This window comes from Myripristis murdjan, chromosome 21 (genome assembly GCF_902150065.1).
Source record: "Myripristis murdjan chromosome 21, fMyrMur1.1, whole genome shotgun sequence".
Lineage (NCBI taxonomy): Eukaryota > Metazoa > Chordata > Actinopteri > Holocentriformes > Holocentridae > Myripristis > Myripristis murdjan.
In genome coordinates, this window is record NC_044000.1 from 26,592,591 (window position 1) to 26,612,147 (window position 19,557).

The 19,557-nt window shown below is 42.7% G+C and overlaps 2 protein-coding genes across 2 annotated transcripts; both read right to left on the bottom strand.

The window, feature by feature from the left end:
- Positions 1-3,604: 3,604 nt before the first annotated feature.
- Positions 3,605-4,796, bottom strand: LOC115380129 (trace amine-associated receptor 13c-like). Its single transcript, XM_030081191.1, has 2 exons — positions 4,624-4,796; positions 3,605-4,424 (listed from the first exon to the last, which is right to left on the bottom strand). The coding sequence occupies exons 1-2, from the start codon at positions 4,794-4,796 to the stop codon at positions 3,605-3,607; spliced, it is 993 nt and encodes a 330-aa protein (XP_029937051.1).
- Positions 4,797-10,816: 6,020 nt separating this feature from the next.
- LOC115380080 (trace amine-associated receptor 13c-like) lies at positions 10,817-12,018 on the bottom strand. The gene is made up of 2 exons (XM_030081131.1): positions 11,846-12,018; positions 10,817-11,636 (listed from the first exon to the last, which is right to left on the bottom strand). The coding sequence occupies exons 1-2, from the start codon at positions 12,016-12,018 to the stop codon at positions 10,817-10,819; spliced, it is 993 nt and encodes a 330-aa protein (XP_029936991.1).
- Positions 12,019-19,557: the final 7,539 nt, after the last annotated feature.

Below are 19,557 nucleotides of genomic sequence, written 5' to 3' on the forward strand. Positions count from 1 at the left end.
GTTTGAAAGCAGAATTGCAGACACACAATTTTTCACTAGATATCTATCACAGCAGTTCAAGATCAAGGTCAAGATCAATTTTATTTGCCATTAACACAATTTCTTCAACCCAGTAGCTTTGACCAAAGCCATCTTAAAGTATTTATAAAACAGGATCTAAAGCACTGTGTATTTATTTAAAACTCTAACAAATCCAGACAGGTGATGTTTATTATTACCTTTTTTAATATTAAGGGATGGTGCTTGATCTGGTCAACCCAGGAAGTGTTGAATTCAAAGCCCAGGTGTAACATCATAGCTCTTATGGCTGTATTACCAAAGAAAGACTGAAATGAATATGAAAATGTTCTACATAAATGCCAAAGCAGTGCTACAGACAGCTGTGTAACTGAGAAGAAATACATTTCAAATCTTCAGCAGGGTTAAAACTGTCTATTCCATTAGAGTTACTTTTTAAATTGGTGGTATTCTGAATAGTTACTGTCATTAAAAATAGACGACTTGAAGGTATGACTTTATTTGCTTTTGTTTCAGTTCTTCTAAAATTCATATGAGGCTTGCATTTACCATATTTTTTTTTATTTTATTTTTTTTTAAATTTTGGCACACACACACACACACACACACACACACACACACCAATGCCAGAAGAGACATATAGCCAGGACACAGCAGTGGATTTTTTTGGAATAGAAATACTACAGGCAGTTGCAGAACTGTGCAGCAGAACTGTGCGGCAGAACTGTGCGGCACTTCCGTTTTCTGTCAAAATAAGAGAGCTAGCTAATGTTAGAAAAAAAGGTGTACCATAATGTTAAATCGACCGACTAATTCTTATTTTGACAGAAAACGGAAGTGTCAGAGGGAGCGACTTGCAGCACGAGCGGTTTGACGGTTTGCACAATGTTTGTATGTACAGATATGTTTACCTTAGACCTTACAGTGCCTTCGTACTAAAAAATATGTTGGACAGTAACTGTCATCACAATAATGGCCTGGTGCAGGCCTGTGTAAAAATAAATGAAGGCCTGCAGCGAATAGCTGCCTGGTTCTTTTAAATGCCTGGGGTCCAAGTTGATTTTGCATATTAAACGCCGGGGCTATTAATTGGGGAAATACGGTATCTATAAAAAAAAAAAAAATCGATTCTAGAAAATGAATGATGTACTTTAGAGAAGAAGGAAAATTCTTTAGTTGTGGGATTGCAAAATCTCCATGCATCAATAAAGCCATTCTGATTCATAAAATCAGAAAAAGCTTTAGACATGTTAGATTGAGAGAAGTTGGACTAATAAATCAGATGGAGTGATAAACATCATTTCTGATTTAACTAAAGGGTTAAGACCTTATTAACTGACAATAACCTCTTAGTAAATCCAGAGAGACAAAAACAAAAGAACATGAAACATCTGAATAGGAAAACAGAACTGTGGTAATATAACTATTATGAAGAACATACATAACAAACATGTAGTACTTCCATAGAGGCTGTAGATAGATTTTGAACAGGAGAGGAGATTAATTAAATTAGTATATTGTAAACAGTATGAATAGCTTGAATAACACGAACATGAAAAAAAAAAACTAAATTAGGGCTTTATGTCAACTGCCACATAGGCTGTGATATGAAAGTCAGAAATTAAGTTTCTAGGTAATCCTGCACAAAAAGTAGTAGATCTTGTTTTTAGTGAGCAAGTAGGTAAACGGTAACATTAGAGTTGGAGCGTACTGAATTACCTGTATACCTTATAAGGCCTGGTGCATCATGATGAATAATTTGAAAACCAAACAAGCTGTATGGCCTAGTCTTGTGCAGAGTAGCCTGTTTTAGTCTTTACCAGCGTTTGTTTCTGTGTTTATTTTCTTGATGAAGGTTTGAGCATCTTCCGGTGATAGAAAAACTTTCTCCTCACCGTTATAAGATATGCGCAGACGAGCAGGGTGGATGAGTCCGTATCTTACTCCTTCCATTCCCCGTAGTTGATGCCTGACCTCAGGTTAGGCGTTGCAGAATATCGAGACAGTCAGAGTGGTAGTGGAGCCGAGCTATAATAGCACACGGCCGCTCACCAGGTCTTGGTTTGGCCTGGAGGGTCATGTGACATCTGTCCATCAGGGGCTCTTTGTCCAGATGGAGAGCTTCTTTAAGCAGTGTCGCGACGGCGCTGGCAGAGTTGTTGCCGGCTTCCTCAGGGACCCCCACAATCCTGATATTATTTCGGCGCGATCTTGCTTCCAAATCTTCACACTTATTTTCCAGTCTGGTCATTTCAGCTGTGAAGTTGTCAATCTTACTTTGGATTGCGACAATATCATCAGGGCAGGTTGAGAGAGTCTGTTCCATTTTCACCACAGTTCTGTTTAGCAGAACTTAGCAATCCCAAATCTGCTTGTGTTGCAGCTGTGTCTTTGGCGAGCTGTGTCTTCACCGCTTGCAATTCAAGTTTGATTGTGGATAAATCTTCACCTAGAGCAGCGTGTAGTTCTGTCTTGAAGATATCCGCAATATCTTTACGCAGTTCAGCGAGGAGCTCAACCTTCAGGGCTGAGGCATCCACAGATGTCTGGGCTGGGGCGGAGGCGCAGTCAGAGCTGGGAAGAGAATCACTCGGGCTTGAGGGAGCGGCCAAAGGTCGTGGGGTAGCATGTCATCCTGTAGTTGTTTTGTTCGACATTTAAGCTTTTTCCAAGATAGAAAAAACAACAGAGGTGCAAACACTGTTGAAAGTAAACGATTGAATGGAAAAGAGGTGCAGAAAAAATACTGTTTAAAGCAAAGTCTGCAGCAGCTCCCACACCTACGTCTTACTCCATTGCTAGCTCAACTGGAAGTCAGCATTAAAAAGTTTAAAAGAAAACTGAAGACTTTGCTCTCTGGTGGAAGCCATATTTCTTCAAACAGTATCAGGTGCAGGACAAAACATTGTCCTCCCACATTTGCATTTTCGTAGACTTGCATTATTTCTTTTTTCTGTCTGACGACAGTAATAAGCTGCATTCAGAGTGACCCAGACACATGGAAAAATTCTGAAGTGTTCCAAAAGTGGTGGAATACGTTTTAAAAGCACTCGCCTTATGCTGACCTTGAGGCATGTAAGCTGTGTCACTGTGACTTACTGAAAGCAGGAGCATCATCTAAAGGCCCCACAATGATAAGGCAGATGGTGGTAAACACAGTCATACTAGCAGAATGAGCCAGTGTCACATCTGTTCTGAAGAGGAAATATCCCCTCCTGCTGCAGGTACAAATCACTGCCACAAAGAACAAAAAGAACTGTATCAAGCTTTGTGTCGACCTGTGACAGACTCAGCAGACAACCAGACTTGGCAGAGCCGGCAGACTGGGATGGGCCCAATATGGTCCGAGATCTAGTCTGATAGGATGTTTTAAATTTTGTTTTTTAGTGTGGTGTTTTAAAGTGAATTATATGTTATATGCTCCCTCCTGATGGAAAAATAGACTTCTCTGAATCTTAAATTTCTCATACCATGAGCTGATCTTTCCACACATTAGGCCTTTTGTATTCACTGACTCAGTAACAACATCTAAAAACACATTTGTCTCTTCATAGGAAAGGCCTTGTTCAGTGATGTAACACACTCTCTACAGTATGTGGGCCTCACAGGAGTCAGGCTGCAGGATCTGAAGTGTAACTATGAGCTTGATAGTTTTTCTAAACCAGGGGTAGAAAAAGGCGTAGATCACAGGGTTTAAACAGGAGTTAATATTGAATAGCCAGATGTCAAAGGACACAAAGGAAGCACTGATCATGGTTTCTTGACCTGTAAGATACATACAGTAATATGGAAACAGACATGCAAGAAACACAGCCACAACAACACCAAGAGTCCTGGCTGCTTTCAGCTCTGATTTCTTAGCAGTTCCAGTCCCTGAAGGCTGCAGAGTGACAGACACAATGTGGGATCTCATGGCACGAGCCTGAGACACAGCCACCACAAACACTCTCATATACAGAACTATGAGCACAGTAATGGGACCGATAAAGGCTACCACAAAGTCAACAGTTCCCATGGCATAATTGATGAGAATCACACACTCTCCATGACAGGAATTATGCCTGCCTGGTTGCCTAAATGAATCTATTAAAGCAATACCGCTGTAGAAAACAGAACAGATCCAACACAGACAAACACTGAGTTTGACTCTCCTCAGAGTGACTTTGGTGGGGTAACGCAGAGGGTCACAAATAGCCACATAGCGGTCGACTGATATGAGCACCATGTTCCCTATTGAGGCAGAGCTGATGGTAAGAGTTACAACATACTTTACCACACACATGACATCACCCAGGAGCCAGCAGGCTCCTATGGGGAGGATTTCAACCGGCATCACCAGGAGGCCCACAAGAAAGTCTGAGACAGCCAGAGAGAGGAGGAGGAGGTTGGTGGGGGTGTGCAGCTGTCTGGAGAGAAAAAGGAGCATTATATTAATATGGTAGTAACACAAATGTCACCACAGCAGATATCAGTTATCAAAAACAAATTCAGCAACTTCGCCTTCTTATCAAGGCCCAATTTATGACAACATCCCTGTTCTAGTGAGTGAGTCAGCTCTTATAGAGCTCTCTCTATAAAAGGTTTACTGATGAAATCTATGCCAGCCTGTAGTGGGAGATGGAGATGATGACCAGCAGGTTGAGAGCCACAGTGAGCACAGAGATGGAGGACAGCAGGATGTATGTGATCACACCCTCGGAGAAAGACAGCATCGGCTTCCTGCAGGAGGTGTTGAGGAGGTGTGGAAAGCAGAGTTCAGCTCCTTCCAGGGTCTCCATCATCAGAGAGAGAGGAGGAGAGGAGAAGCTGCTGAGGTCTGGCAGCTCTCTGAACAAAACTCTCTGTCACACAGATGATTTATCTCTTTTTTCCTCTTTCATCCCTCCCCTTCTCCCTCCCTCTCTCTCATTCTTTCGTTCTCACACAATAATGTCTCCTCACATTCTTTCTCTTCCTCTTCATTACCATACAGAAAAACACCAGCAACAGATGAGGCAAGAAACTCCAGCAGCTAGCCATGCAGTCCGCCTTTACCAACATCAGTGACAGAACGTCTGGTTCTAAAGAGCTCACTGAGTACCAGCGTGCTGCTGTAATAGTAATGTAATAGGAAGCCACTGCTGCAACAAGCCAGCTGCTGAAGTTTCTTCCCTCCTAGATATTCCAGTCAGCTGGAAGTGGGATTATTGCAAAGTGGGGACCCCAAATTCACTTTTATACGGACAGCCGCCAGAGAGAGAGCCCAGACATGCAGCAAGCAGGAGGGTTTGTGTTTGAGCCACAATCTCAGTGAGTTTGTTCTTCTAATGCACACATTAACAGCAAGTGTTAATGTGTGCATTAGTTGTCCTTGTTACTTTAGTCAAAACATCAGGAATTTGTCCAGCAGCTGCACAAAGCCAAGCACAAAGCCAGCTCTAGCCACATTTGGTCCAATGGCTACATACATGAACAAATGGACTGATAGTCAGGCATAATGTTGACAGGATAGCATCTCTCAGTACCTGTTCTCTATGTCCTGCATGATCTGTATTGCACATGTGCAACTGTCAACAGAGACGGGATGGAGGTGAAATGTCTCACTGAATACTGAAAAGTTTGAGGACTGAATGCAAGAAAATGTTTAATTCAAACCCTTTTGTTGTCAGCAACTAGGCTATAGTCTGATTTTCCTGGGCTTTTAAAAACCATCCAGTTGCTTAAAGAAGAAAACAACTTTTTAGTGACAAAACGTTGCCAGCAAGGACAACCTCTTCGCTGATTGCCTCTCCCATCTGGTGGCTGGGGCCGTCCACTTGAGCCTCGACTACGCTGCCATGGCTGCAGACCAAGCTGCTGATGCTAATGTGCAGGCCTCCTGGACAGCCGCCACAGAGCTGCGGTTGGAGGACATGGTGTTTGATAGTGCCATCACGGTGCTCCTCTGTGATGTCTCTACAGGTCAGCCCCATCCTCTGGTTCCCTCTTGCGGGTGCCACCATGCTTTGATGCCAGCCATGGCCTTTCAAACCCAGGGGTGAAGGCGTCTACTAAGCTGGTGGGAGCCAAGTTTGTCTGGCCTGGCCCCTGCATGGTGTGGCAATGCTCCAAAGTGCACCATCACACCAAAGCCTCCTTGGTACCATTTCTTGTGCCCGAGAGGCATTTTGATCATGTAAATGTGGACCTGGTGGGCCCCCTGCCCCCCTCCCAGGGGTCCACCCACCTCCTCACCATAGTGGACAGGACCAATAGATGGCCAGAGGTGGTTCCGCTGACCACGTCCACTGAGGTGGCCTGGGCTTTCATCAGATCCTGGGTGGCCCACTTGGGCACTGTGTTCGACCTCATCCCTAATAGGGCCCCACAGTTCATGTCAGAGCTGTAGACTGCAGTCACTGAGAGCCTGGGGGTGAAACTCCTCTGCACCACAGCATACAACCTGCACTCCAACAGACTTTGCGAGCGGTTTCATCGTTCCATTAAGGTTGTTCTTAGGGCCAGCCATACAGACAACAACTGGGCTGACCGGCTCCCGTGGGTCATGCTTTGCCGTCGCTCTCCAGTCTTTGTCTGCTGAGCTGGTTTACAGCCAGCCACTGCGGATCCCGGGGGAGTTTCTCCCAACTCCCTGGTCTGCTGCCTCACATCCGTCCGTGCTCCAGGACGGCGCTGGTCCCCACATATGGTGACCCACTGTGTGCTGACCCCCCCCACTACCCCCTTTCCACCAAACCGGTTCCAGGGCTGGTTCGGAGCCCGTGCCTGACTTAGCACCAGTTTTTTGGTGTTCCACCGGCCAAACTGGTTCCAAATCGGTTCCAAGCAAGCACCAACGGCAAGCAGGAGCTAAACGGGAGCCAGAGAAAGAACCGATGACGCCGCCCACCGCGTAATTGGTGGGCGGGCTTACAGAATCAAACGGGAACAGTGAATGCTATAAACATATAGGTGTTTATATTGCTTACTGCTATTTATCATGTGTATACTGTATATTTCTTCTAAATTTGCACATTGACCTACCTCTATGCACATTTTATACACCCATGCACACGGTTATTTCTGTTTTTTTTTTTTTTTTTTTTTTTTTTGGCACATTGCTTTTTGCACACTGGCTTGTACTTAGATCTTATTCTGTTGTACTCAGATCTTATTCTGTTGTACTCAGATCTTATTCTTTATTTATTTATTTATTTATTTATTTTTTTATCTTTTTTAATTTTATTTAATCTGTAATCTGTGGATACTGCTGAAAAACTGTGAATTTCCTGCGGGATGAATTAAGTATCTATCTATCTATCTATCTATCTAACATAGTCACCATTCGTTCCGACCACGAATACGATGGGTAGCCGGCAATAATTGCGTTTTTCGCCTCTCGACCGCAATGTAGGCTTTTAAACACGAGTGGTATTTGCATCGCTACAGTGGTTCGTCCATGTTTGTTACTGTGATTCCGAGCGAGCATCTCGCACACCCATGTGATCACATTTTGCGATGACGTAATGACGTGGCTCTGACTTGGCTCCGCTTGGCTCTTGGCCGGTGGAAAAGCAAACCGGTTCTTTGTTGGCACCATTTAAGCACTGGCTCTAGCACCAGCTCCGAACTAGCACCAGGTGCTTTTTGGTGGAAAAGGGGCATACAACACTCAGCTCACAGCCACCCTCCACTGCTCATCTCATCAACCCAACCCCTCCACCCGCACCCTCCAGCACAAAGCCCCCCTGCTCCAACCTGTCTCTCACAACAACCCAGGTGAGAAACCAGCTCCGGAGGATCAAGGCAAGGAAGGCTGCAGGTCCAGACGGCATCAGCTCCAGACTCCTCAAGTCCTGCGCAGATCAGCTGTGCGGGATTGTTGAGCACATGTTCAACCTGAGTCTGAAGCTGAGGAGAGTGCCACAGCTGTGGACAACATCCTGCGTGGTACTTGTGCCCAAGACTCCGCACCCCAAGGATCTCAACAGCTACAGGCCAGTGGCACTAACATCCCACCTGATGAAGACCCTGGAACGGCTGGTCCTTGTTCATCTCCGCCGCCTGGTGGGACCATCACTAGATCCACTTCAGTTTCCCTACCAGCCTGGCATTGGGGTGGATGACGCTGTGATCTTCCTCCAACACCGAGCTCTCTCTCACCTGGAGAAACCTGGGAGTACTGTGAGAATCATGTTTTTTGACTTCTCCAGTGCTTTTAATACCACACAGCCTGTACTTCTGAGAGACAAGCTGGAGCACACTGGGGTGGACCATCACCTCACACACTGGATTTTGGACTATCTCAGCAACCGTCCACAGTATGTGAAGACCCGGCACTGTGTTTCCGACACGGTTGTCTGCAGCATGGGGGCCCCGCAGGAAATGGTCCTGGCTCTGTTCCTCTTCACCCTCTATACTGCAGACTTCTCATACAACACACCCACCTGTCACCTGCAGAAGTTCTCTGATGACTCTGCAATCATCGGCCTCATCACAGATGGGGATGACAGAGAGTACAGAGAACTGACGCAGGACTTTGTGGACTGGTGCCAGTGGAACTGCCTCCAGATCAATGCGGGGAAAACCAAAGAACTGGTGGTGGATTTCCGCAGACGAGCACTCTGCCCCCCGACACCGGTGAACATCAAGGGAACGGATATTGAGATGGTGATATCTTATGAGTACCTGGGAGTTCACTTGAACAATAAACTGGACTGGACCCACAACACAACTGCACTTTACAAGAAAGGCCAGAGCAGACTCTATCTGCTCAGGAGACTGAGGTCTTTTGGAGTGCAGGGGCACTCCTGAACTGATCAAGAAGGCCAGCTCTGTCCTGGGATGCCCCCTCGACTCAGTGGAGGTGGTAGGCGAGAGGAGGATGATGGCTAAGCTGTCATCCATGATTGAGAACAACTCCCACCCCCTGCAGGACACTTTAACTACACTGGAGAGCTCCTTCAGCGATAGACTGCTTCACCCAAAGTGTGCGAAGGAACGCTATCGCAGGTCCTTCCTTCCTGCAGCCGTCAGACTCTACAACAAGCACTGCTCCCAGTAGACCACACACTCCAAGACTGCACTGACTGCACTATAATGCACATACTCCTTCTTCTCAGCACCTTAACTGCTTGACAACTTGTCTACAAGTCTCCTTGTTCCTACATTCCCACATGTTGGCATATAAAATTATAGACTCTTACTCATTATTTTATTATATCTGTTTCCACATACTCTTTGCTGTATAATAAACAACCAGAGGAACATCTTGGCTATGATACATTTTGACTGATGCCCCCTGGTGGCCACAATTATTATAACCCAGTCAAGTTATACAGTCCTTCCCATTTCACTGTAACACTACATTTCAAACCTGTATGTGGCAGGACATTCAGGACTACTGGAGTGTAGAAAAAAAAAAAAAAAAGAAGGACTCTGCTAGTCAGGTGGGTCAGACGAATATCTGTAAAACTCTAAAATATACTGGTTTTCAACATTTCCTAGCAAATTCTCCATGTTTTCGGGCATTCACATCCACATGTAGAAACAAACTCACATATCTTATATACCAAAAATGATAAGTGCTGAATCTACTGGTGTAAGGGTCGAAGCAATCTGACTACTTTGGGTTATCTACTGCAGACTTATCTTTTTATTGATCTTTTCCTGGAAAAGCAGCAGGCCCAGGTGGCTTTGGCTGCTAATTGTACAGTGCATTCTATGGAGAAATACTGGCTCTCATGTTTAGGATGGTAAATGATTCAGTAGAAAACAAGAGGATCCCAAGCTCACTCCATGATATGTATATATATATATATATATATATATATATATATATATATATATATATATATATATATATATATTTTTTTTTTTTTTTTTATCAGTCTTCATTATGTAAAGAGCATTTTCCAATGTAATTAAACCAATACAATTCCCCTCAGATAAGACATTTTGTATTTTTTTTTAAATGTCTCAGTAATATTGAACAATTCATAAACAAGACAATAAACAAACAATAAACAAATCATGACTTCATATTCTAATTCAAATCAAAGGTATCTTCTGATATGATGGTAACATTTTTCTCATGCTGTTACACTTCTTTTATCATTTCAATTATAATTAATATTTATTACCTTCTATAACAATATTTAAGTGATGGTAACATTTTTCTCATATTGTTAATCTAAAAACTGATCTAAAAACGTTTCAAGATATTTATGACTGCAAATAAAACATGATATGACAAATAACATGTTACTGTAGTGCCACTAAAATTCGAATTTCTTCTCTGTTTGAAAGCAGAATTTGAGACACACAATCTATCACTACATATTTATCATAGCAGTTCAAGATCAAGGTGAAAAATAAAACAGTGTCTTTAAATCCATGCTACCCGTTTGTACAGGTACAGATAAGAGCATGTCACATCAGTTCTGAAGAGGAAATATCCCCTCCTGCTGCAGGAACAAATCACTGCCACGAAGAACAAAAAGAGCTGTATCAAGCTTTGTGTCGACGTGTGACAGACTCTAAAACAGCTGACAACCAGACTTGGCAGAGCCGACAGACTGGGACAGACCCAATATGGTCCTAGATCTAGTCTGATAGGACGTTTTAAATTTTGTTTTTAGTGTAGTGTTTTAAAGTGAATTATATGTTATATGCTCCCTCCTGACGGAGAAATAGACTTCTCTGAATCTTAAATTTCTCATACCATGAGCTGATCTTTCCACACATTAGGCCTTTTGTATTCACTGACTCAGTAACAACATCTAAAAAGACATTTGTCTCTTCATAGGAAAGGCCTTGTTTCAGTGACGTCACACACTCTCTACAGTATGTGGGCCTCACAGGAGTCAGGCTGCAGGATCTGAAGTGTAACTATGAGCTTGATAGTTTTTCTAAACCAGGGGTAGAAGAAGGCGTAGATCACAGGGTTTAAACAGGAGTTAATATTGAACAGCCAGATCTCAAAGGACACAAATGAGGCATTGATCATGGTTTCTTGACCTGTAAGAGATATACAGTAATATGGAAAAAGACATGCAAGAAACACAGCTATGACAACACCAAGAGTCCTGGCTGCTTTCAGCTCCGATTTCTTAGCAGTTCCACTCCCTGAAGGCTGCAGAGTGACAGACACAATGTGGGATCTCATGGCACGAGCCTGAGACACAGCCACCACAAACACTCTCATATACAGAACTATGAGCACAGTAATGGGACCGATGAAGGTGAAAACAAAGTCAACAGTTCCCATGACATAACTGAGGACAACCATACACTCTCCATAACAAGAATTATACCTGCTTGGTTGCCTCAGTGTATCATTTAAAATTATACAGCTGTAGAAAGCAGAGCAGATCCAACACAGACAAACACAGATTTTGACTCTCCTCAGAGTGACTTTGGTGGGGTAACACAGAGGGTCACAAATAGCCACATAGCGGTCGACTGATATGAGAACCATGTGTCCTACTGAGGAAGAGATGATGGTAAAGTTTACAACATAATATGCAACACACATGAAGTCACCCAGTAGCCAGCAGGCTCCTATGAGGAGGATTTCAGCCGGCATCACCAGAAGGCCCACAAGAAAGTCTGAGGCAGCCAGAGAGAGGAGGACGAGGTTGGTGGGGGTGTGCAGCTGCCTGAAGAGAAACATGAGTATTACATTAATATGGTAGTAACACAAATGTCACCAGGAACAGCAGATATCAGTTATCAAAAACAAATTCAGCAACTTCGCCTTCTTATCAAGGCCCAATTTATGACAACATCCCTGTTCTAGTGAGTGAAACAGCTCTTTTTCTAAGTCTATCAGTGTTATAAAAGGTTTACTGATAAAATCTATGCCAGCCTGTAGTGGGAGATGGAGATGATGACCAGCAGGTTGAGAGCCACAGTGAGCACAGAGATGGGGAACAGCAGGATGTAGATGGTCATGCTCTCAGTGTAGGAAAGCATCGGCTTCCTGCAGGAGGTGTTGAGGAGTTGTGGAAAGCAGAGTTCAGCTCCTTCCACGGTCTCCATCATCAGAGAGAGAGGAGGAGAGGAGAAGCTGCTGAGGTCTGGCAGCTCTCTGAACAAACTCTCTGTCATACAGATGATTTATCTCTTTTTTTCCTCTTCCATCCCTCCCTTTCTGCCTCCCTCTCTTTCTCATTCCCTCGTTCTTACACAATAATGTCCCTCCTCTCTTCCTGTCTTTGCAATATCCTTTTCATCTTCATCACTTTTTTGCTGTCCTCTGTTTCTCCTCTTGGAGAATCACAAAACAGAAAAAAGAAATACAAGTCAATCTGTTGTCAGCATTGTGCCATTTCCTTTTTGTGTATTTCCTTGTGTCTTGTATAACAAAAGGAAGACTGAGATTGTTGAGCAACATCAAACTCATTGGTCGTTAGCAAACTATCACACTCACACATGCTATCAACTGAACTAAGATTTGTCTATAGGCTTCTCGTGCTTTAGGCTATTATTTAGCAGCTTGCTGAGACACTGTGAACTGAGGGTCCAAGAGATGTCCCCAAAAGAGGGGGGTGTTCATTGGAAGACACCATTGGAAATGTTGTCTTGCTCAATAATGTCAGGTACTGTTAGCTTGCATTAAGCTTGTTTGCCCCCCGGCTTGCATTTAGAATGAATGAGGTAACTAGCTAGCCAACATAGGTTGACCCCCAGACCCCCAACCCAGGACCTTTAAGTGCACCTTATGCTCATGCATGCACTGTATGTGCTTATGCAGTTGCCATCAGGGGAACAAATCTTTCATCACTTGGCCAAGCACCTTTAGCACCATGAACACCACATTGGCAGACAATAAATTGGATTGTTTCTCAAAGTGCACCAGAACCTAGTTTCTTTGAAAATAGTATAATAACACTACTAAACACAAAACACAAGGATTGCATTGGTGTATTGTAACATATGTACTGATTATTACCTTTTAAAACAAAACACAAGGTGTTTGTCAGCATACACTAGGGATGCGCATTTCGATTAATTTTATAACCGAGTAACCTAGCCTACTCGAGTACCCAAGTAATTAGGTTAAAATGGGACACATAAAATCGTTCATATACAGCGCATCAATATACCCCTGTTTAATTGAGGAGAAAACTTTTTTCACTGTCATCGTTATCTTGGTGGTGGACTGCTTTCATGTTTTATCCATGTCTGAGTAAATAAAATAAACATGTATAAATGCTTATTTATTATGTGTAAATGTGAGTGTGGCATTGCGTCTCTCAGTTAGCTAACGTTACATCGCACTGGGAATAGCATAAATCAATGTGCAAGGCAGCGGGTTAAATGAGTTCTGTGTGTTAAAGTGTGGTTATACGACTATCCCAAAATGCATCGACCAGCATTACAATCTAGACTAAATTTACCCGTCCATTGCAACTCTTTGTCTACTTCTGTTTGCTGTTTCTTGCATGCAGCTCGCCTCGACAGTCAAAGCAATACAGGCGTGCCCTCTTTTCTTGTCGTTTTCTTACGACTGGAATCCAATTTTATTACAAGAGTTGTGCTTAAATTTGAAATTTGAGAATCACTGAACAATAACGTTAACATTTCAGAATGTTTTCTAACAGACGCGATAGCCTCTCCCTCCCTGCTCTCTACAATCTTCTTAGCTCTAGCCTATAGGCAGGGCCAAGTCCATAGGCTTGAAAAGTTCGAGGCTACATGTTAAATTGTTTAGATGTTATACTTAAATACTGACAGATTCAAAGTGGAACAATTAAACAATAATGTTAAAATAATCATACATACACAAATTTAGAAATAATAAAGTAAAAAAAAAATCATAAAATAATAAAAGTAATATAATAATGATAAGTTAATCAAAAACAAGTCAACACAGTCACATCTTGAGTCATTCAGAGCAGATTTCTGAATTGACCCAGTGAGTCTCAGGCTTCACAGTTACACCGCAGTTCATTCCAAATGCGTGGGATGAAAAATCTAAACAATCTTTCCAGATTTGTGTTCATTCTATGAACCTGCAGCTCCAGCCAGTCTTGTCAGCGACAGATCCGTATCCAGACAGAAATGACGGGGGGGGGGGGGGGGGGGGGGGGGTTCTCACCACACCTACCTCTGTGTTTTTGACATAAATCTGTCTGTCTGTCTGTCTGTCTGTCTGCCTGTTTGTCTGTACAGATGGATAGATAGATAGATAGATAGATAGATAGCTAGATAGATAGATAGATAGAAAGACAGACAGTAACGTGCGGTGGGGTCCTTGGCATGACCAAGGGTCAATAAACACAGCAGAACTCAAATTGCTACGGGTTTCACTGAAACCCGCATCAAAAGCCGCTGTCAACTTTGTTAGTCTGCATAATGGACCGTTTTGTTGTCAATTTTGATTTATTTGGTGACCTAAGTTTGGATAAATGGCTGATCGAAGAAGCCAAGACAGAACAGAACAAGGAGAGATACGCGAGAGTGACGAGTGAAGAGCTGGATCAGCTGGAGAGGTCAGGAGATGAAGGCAGTATGGCCGGTCAACATCTTGGGCTGTCAAATGTCTACAAGACTACCTGAAAAACACTGGACAAACAGCTGATTTCTCACCTTAAAGTAAAGAAGAGCTAAACAAGATCCTCCGTGAATTTTATGGAGCTTTAATTTCTGTAATAAAGAGAACGAAATGCCTCAGAAGATTCAGCACCACGGACAGTACCCGCAGAGGCAGAGTCAGCACCATGGACAGTTCCTGCTGAGGCAGATTCAGCACCACAGACAGTACCTTGTTATTAATTTGTTTAGTCTTTATGAGTTTCCTATGCCATTGGTTTAATTAATTAGTCAATTTGTTTGCATCTGTACATTGAAATGAACATTTAATAAATCATCTGTGAAAACTGTCATCTTGATTTCAGAGGTAAATTGATAATAGCCTGAAAAGGTGATTAGCAAAAACACCTGAAAGGTATGGTTGAAATTATATAACTCTGTTCCTCTGTTTCTTTTGCTGCTTAGCCACATTATCGGAGCCGACATTAAATTGGAGTGACACCCCCCCAGTTGAAATAAAACATCTGCCAGTGAGTTTACGAAAAGATAGATGTTTGTTCTGGTGCCGACACTGGAAAGCAGTAGCCTATATTTAAATATAACTGTTAATATAAGTTGGTTGTAGATAAAGATCAGCTGTGCTGCTGAGTCGTTGTCACAGCACCTGTTAGATTAAAAATGACTGAGAAGTCGGCAGAAGTACAACAATCAGTCCATGAAAAAAATATTTTTTCCAGTGGATATTCCAGTTACAACATGATTGAGCTAGCAAAGCAGTTTGTGTTGTGTTGTGTTGCTATGTGTGGTATTTATTCAATTTTGGGGAATCACATGTCTAGAAAACATGATAAGCTTAAATTTGCTGGCTGACAAGGACTAGTTAACGTCAGATCTCATGTTTTCCGCTGAAACAGAGAGAATACTAGCAAAAAACTTTTATATTTTGAGAGCGAAATGCCCTCAGTATGGATACATTTTGATTATACATTTTATTTTGCTGGTAATAATTGTATAATCGCATTATTGCAAATAATAAAAACAGTGATCACACCATGTATGTATCATGTAAGACATAGTGATTCACATTCACCTGCTGCATCTCAACAGGATTTACTCAACAGTCATGTCATGCTGATCAATAGATTCACCTGTATCTCTCAACAACACAGGATTTGCAGCATTTGAAAAATAAAGAACAATTATGAACAATACAATCAACAAAATATCCATTTCTAAACTTGCACACAACCAGTTATTTCTATCCTGTGTATTCGACCGTTTGAATGAAACGACAAATTGATCAACCATGAGAGAGAGAGAGAAAGAGAGAGAGAGAGAGAGAGAGAGAGGGAGAGGGAGAGGGGAAGAGAGAGAGAGAGAAAAGGAAGTCCAGGTCACCGTAATCTTGTGTTATAGCCAGCCAACTTCAAGTGTTATTCCTGCCTTTTTAGGGCTTACTCACAGCTAAGCGGCCAGCATTGTTCTTGCTAAAATAATTTTAAAAATGTTTGGCATCCAGATTTGTAATTAATTCATTCCGACCAATTTTTTTTTTAACAGACTAATGTTAAGTCTCTGTCCCTCACTCGCTCCCCTCCCTCACGCAGCAAGCAAACATGAACGACGCGTTCCTTGGTTGGGATTGGTTAAATATTGGTTAAAGTAATATCAGGTAAGCCAGTAAGATGCAGAATAGCCCGGGAGTCATCACAGAGATTTAATGTGATGGAGATTTAACTTAGAGAGAGAGGGAGAGCGAGGGAGAGAGAGAGAGAGAGAGAGAGAGAGAGCAATATAGCTTTGGCAATATAGGCTTCTGATCTGTCATGCCAATAAAGCTCATTTGAATTTGAATTTGAATTTGAGAGGGAGAGAGAGAGAGAGAGAGAGAGAGACAATTTAACAGTAACACTTTACAATAAGAGTACAACAATTAACTTTAGTTAATGCTGTAAAAAACATTAAGTAACAGGTAATAAACATTAAGTAACAGTTAACTAACCGTTAACTAATGTGTCTAAGAATCATTTATTAATGCTGTTCATTCATTCATTCATTCATCTTCTAAACCGCTTATCCTCAGTAGGGTCGCGGGGGGGGGTGCTGGAGCCTATCCCAGCACTCATAGGGCGAAGGCAGTGAAACACCCTGGACAGGTCGCCAGTCCATCGAGGGCTTAATGCTGTTCATGCTAAGGTATTAATTTACATGTTATTTAAGGGTTATTGTAGATATTATTAACATTAGTAAATGCCATAATAATCATTAACTAACGTTAATTGTTGTACTCTTATTGGAAAGTGTTACCGATTTAACTTAAAGAGACAGTAGTACAGCGTTTCGTGTCAAAAAAAAACAAAAAAAAAAAACAAAAAAAAAAACAGCATGTCGCTTTTCATTCAGGGCGGGCCCAGCTGATGATCAGGGTGGAACACGGGTCTGGTCAGCGGGTGTCATGTGTCCCAACTGTCCAACCAATAACCACTGTCAAATATAAAGGCAATTTTTGGAGAAGCTCTTTATAAATAAATAACAATAAAGGGAGAGAGAAGACCAACACACTTTTTCATAATAAAAAAACATACTGTGATGAGTTGCATTGATGTCCCCTGTTGTAAATCCAAGAGCTGAATGGCATTTAAAGGAGTAACAGCGGATGTTGCTGCATGTCTGTAAATCACATCACCATAATCTATTACTGACCGAAAGATTATTTCCACAACTTCCTGTCTACAAGACAGAGGGAAACACGATGGTTTCAGTATAAAAAGCTTCACTCTCATTTTTTTTTAGTAATGCTTCAATCGCGGATGGAAGGCAAACTGAAGGAAGTAGTTTAGTGTGTGTACACAATTACCAGTGTTAATGAGAGGAGGCCCTATGGAGCCATCATTGGTAATGAATATAGTGGCAGAGTTGGCTAATCCCATATGTTTCTCTTTAAAGAGGTGGCTGGCTGCAACAAAACATTTGTAAAAAGCTGTACAGAGAGGAATGTTGTTTTTGTGGAGTTTACTGCTTTCTGTATTTTAGATGGATTTGAACAAGAGCAGGGTTATTGTCATTAAGTAGTGCAAGTGTGGCAGTGTTGTCGGAATATTTGAAGTATGTGGTGATGAGAGAAGTGCTGGTACAGTCATTGGTGTAGAAGGTAAACAGGAAGGGGCTCAGGACACAACCTTGTGGGCTCTGATGTTGGTGATCATGTTTGAAGATGTCACTGAGAAAGCTGTGTACCCAGTGGATTGTGGTGGTCAAGTTTCCTGATCATCTGGTGGTGTTGGATGGTGTTGAAAGCAGAAACAATGTTGATGAAGAGGAATCTGACTAAGTTACTGGGTGATTCTGGACAGTGTAGGAGAGTGCATGCCACAGCGTCCTCCAACCCCCTTCAGCCATTTAGGACAAACTGATGGGATTCAAATGGAGTCCAGCAACTGGGAGGATGATGTTAAGCACCAGTTTTTGTAGGCATTTCATAACAATTGAGGTGAGTTTAACTGGCCAGTAGTGGTTCTGATGGTCTGGGTTTCTTGAGTACCAGAAGGGTGGGGATGCATTCCAGTGGAACTCCCAGAAGATGGAATGCGTAATAGGAGAGAGCTCCAGGGCACAGTCCTTTAGCACCAGTGCAGGGATACCATCAGGCCCCTGAGCATTGCCTGGTTTGCACTGGCTCAGCTGCCATTACACCTCCTCCACTGTGAAGGGAGCAGGGTCTGCTGGCTCCATGATGGGCAGGGTCTCCAGTAGTGCCTTGCATTCCTCTGAGCAGACTACGGTGGAAAACTATGTGTAAAAGGTATTCAAGTCTTAAGTGATTGAGGCAGGGTTGAGTGTACATGGTGCTAAATTTCTGTCCAATTTCATCTTTGAGCTTGGCCTTGATGATGTCATTCTTAACTTTTTTGAGTGAAACCCAGCCCTGCTTTTGAAATGCTGTCTGGTTTGCCCTTAGCCTGTGGTTAATATGATGGGTGGAGTATGAATATTTCTTGAAAGTCTTAACTGGTAGGTTCAAGGCAGGGCAAAACTTGTTATAATCTGTGATAACACAAACATTCCCATCTAAATTACCATTCAAAATGTCCCAGTCTTTGCAGACCACTGGCTCACCTTACAGGTCTGGGACTTGTGACCTTTCAGTATCTTTCTGTAATGTGGAAGTAGGAGGATGGTATTGTGATCGGTGAAACCAAATGGCAGATGACCACAAGAGATGTGCACCATGAGAACTGTTTCCATAACAAAGGCCCAGAATGATTCCCCCTCTCATCAAAATGTCTACGAATGGCTGAAATAAAGGCAGGACACTGTCTAGCCCACAGCTCTTAAAATCACCAGCAATAAACACTGGGGCCTCTGGATATTTACCCTGCATGTTGTCAACACTGCTAGGCACTAGCTTGGCTGCAGTCTTGGTATTAGTACTGGGTGGGATATAAACGTAGTTAATCACAACAGTGGGGAATTCTCATGGGAGATGAAAGGGGCAAAGAGATAGGGTCAGCATTTCTGATGCTTTTATACCACATGTTGTTGACCACCTGTTGACATACATGCAGACCCCCCAGCCCTCTCCTTGTTAGACTCAGTCGTTCGGTCTGTCCTATAGATGGTGAGGTTGTCGAAATGTACCTCAGCATTTAGGACCTCTTTTCTTCAGTATCACTTCTGATGAGAGGGCACAGGATGGTTTTATAATGCAGAGCAAGGAAGACCACAGTTCTTGCAGGTCTTCCTGGGTGTAGGTGATTCCATCGTTGCTGTAAAACTGAGGCAGTAACATGCCAATAAACTATCTCTTGTGATGATCCATACGATAATGAGTACAATCCAGATTGCTTTGTGCACTTCGATCACAGCAACAGACAATACTAACAAGACAATAACTAGACAGTGTACATTAACTGAGACAAACAGTGTCATTGCAGCAGAGCATGAACTGTGGTCAATACTGCCTGTGCTACATGGTTGTCTCACCCCTCCCTATACTTCTGAGTTTCTCACCCCCTACAACAGGGGTTCTCAAACCTTTTTGGC

Coding starts and splice junctions, on each gene's coding strand:
- LOC115380129 (XM_030081191.1), bottom strand. CDS start 4,796: ATGGAGACCCTGGAAGGAGCTGAACTCTGCTTTCCACACCTCCTCAAC. Junction 4,425..4,623: donor ATCTCCATCTCCCACTACAG/GCTGGCATAGAT, acceptor TTTTCTCTCCAG/ACAGCTGCACACCCCCACCA.
- LOC115380080 (XM_030081131.1), bottom strand. CDS start 12,018: ATGGAGACCGTGGAAGGAGCTGAACTCTGCTTTCCACAACTCCTCAAC. Junction 11,637..11,845: donor ATCTCCATCTCCCACTACAG/GCTGGCATAGAT, acceptor GTTTCTCTTCAG/GCAGCTGCACACCCCCACCA.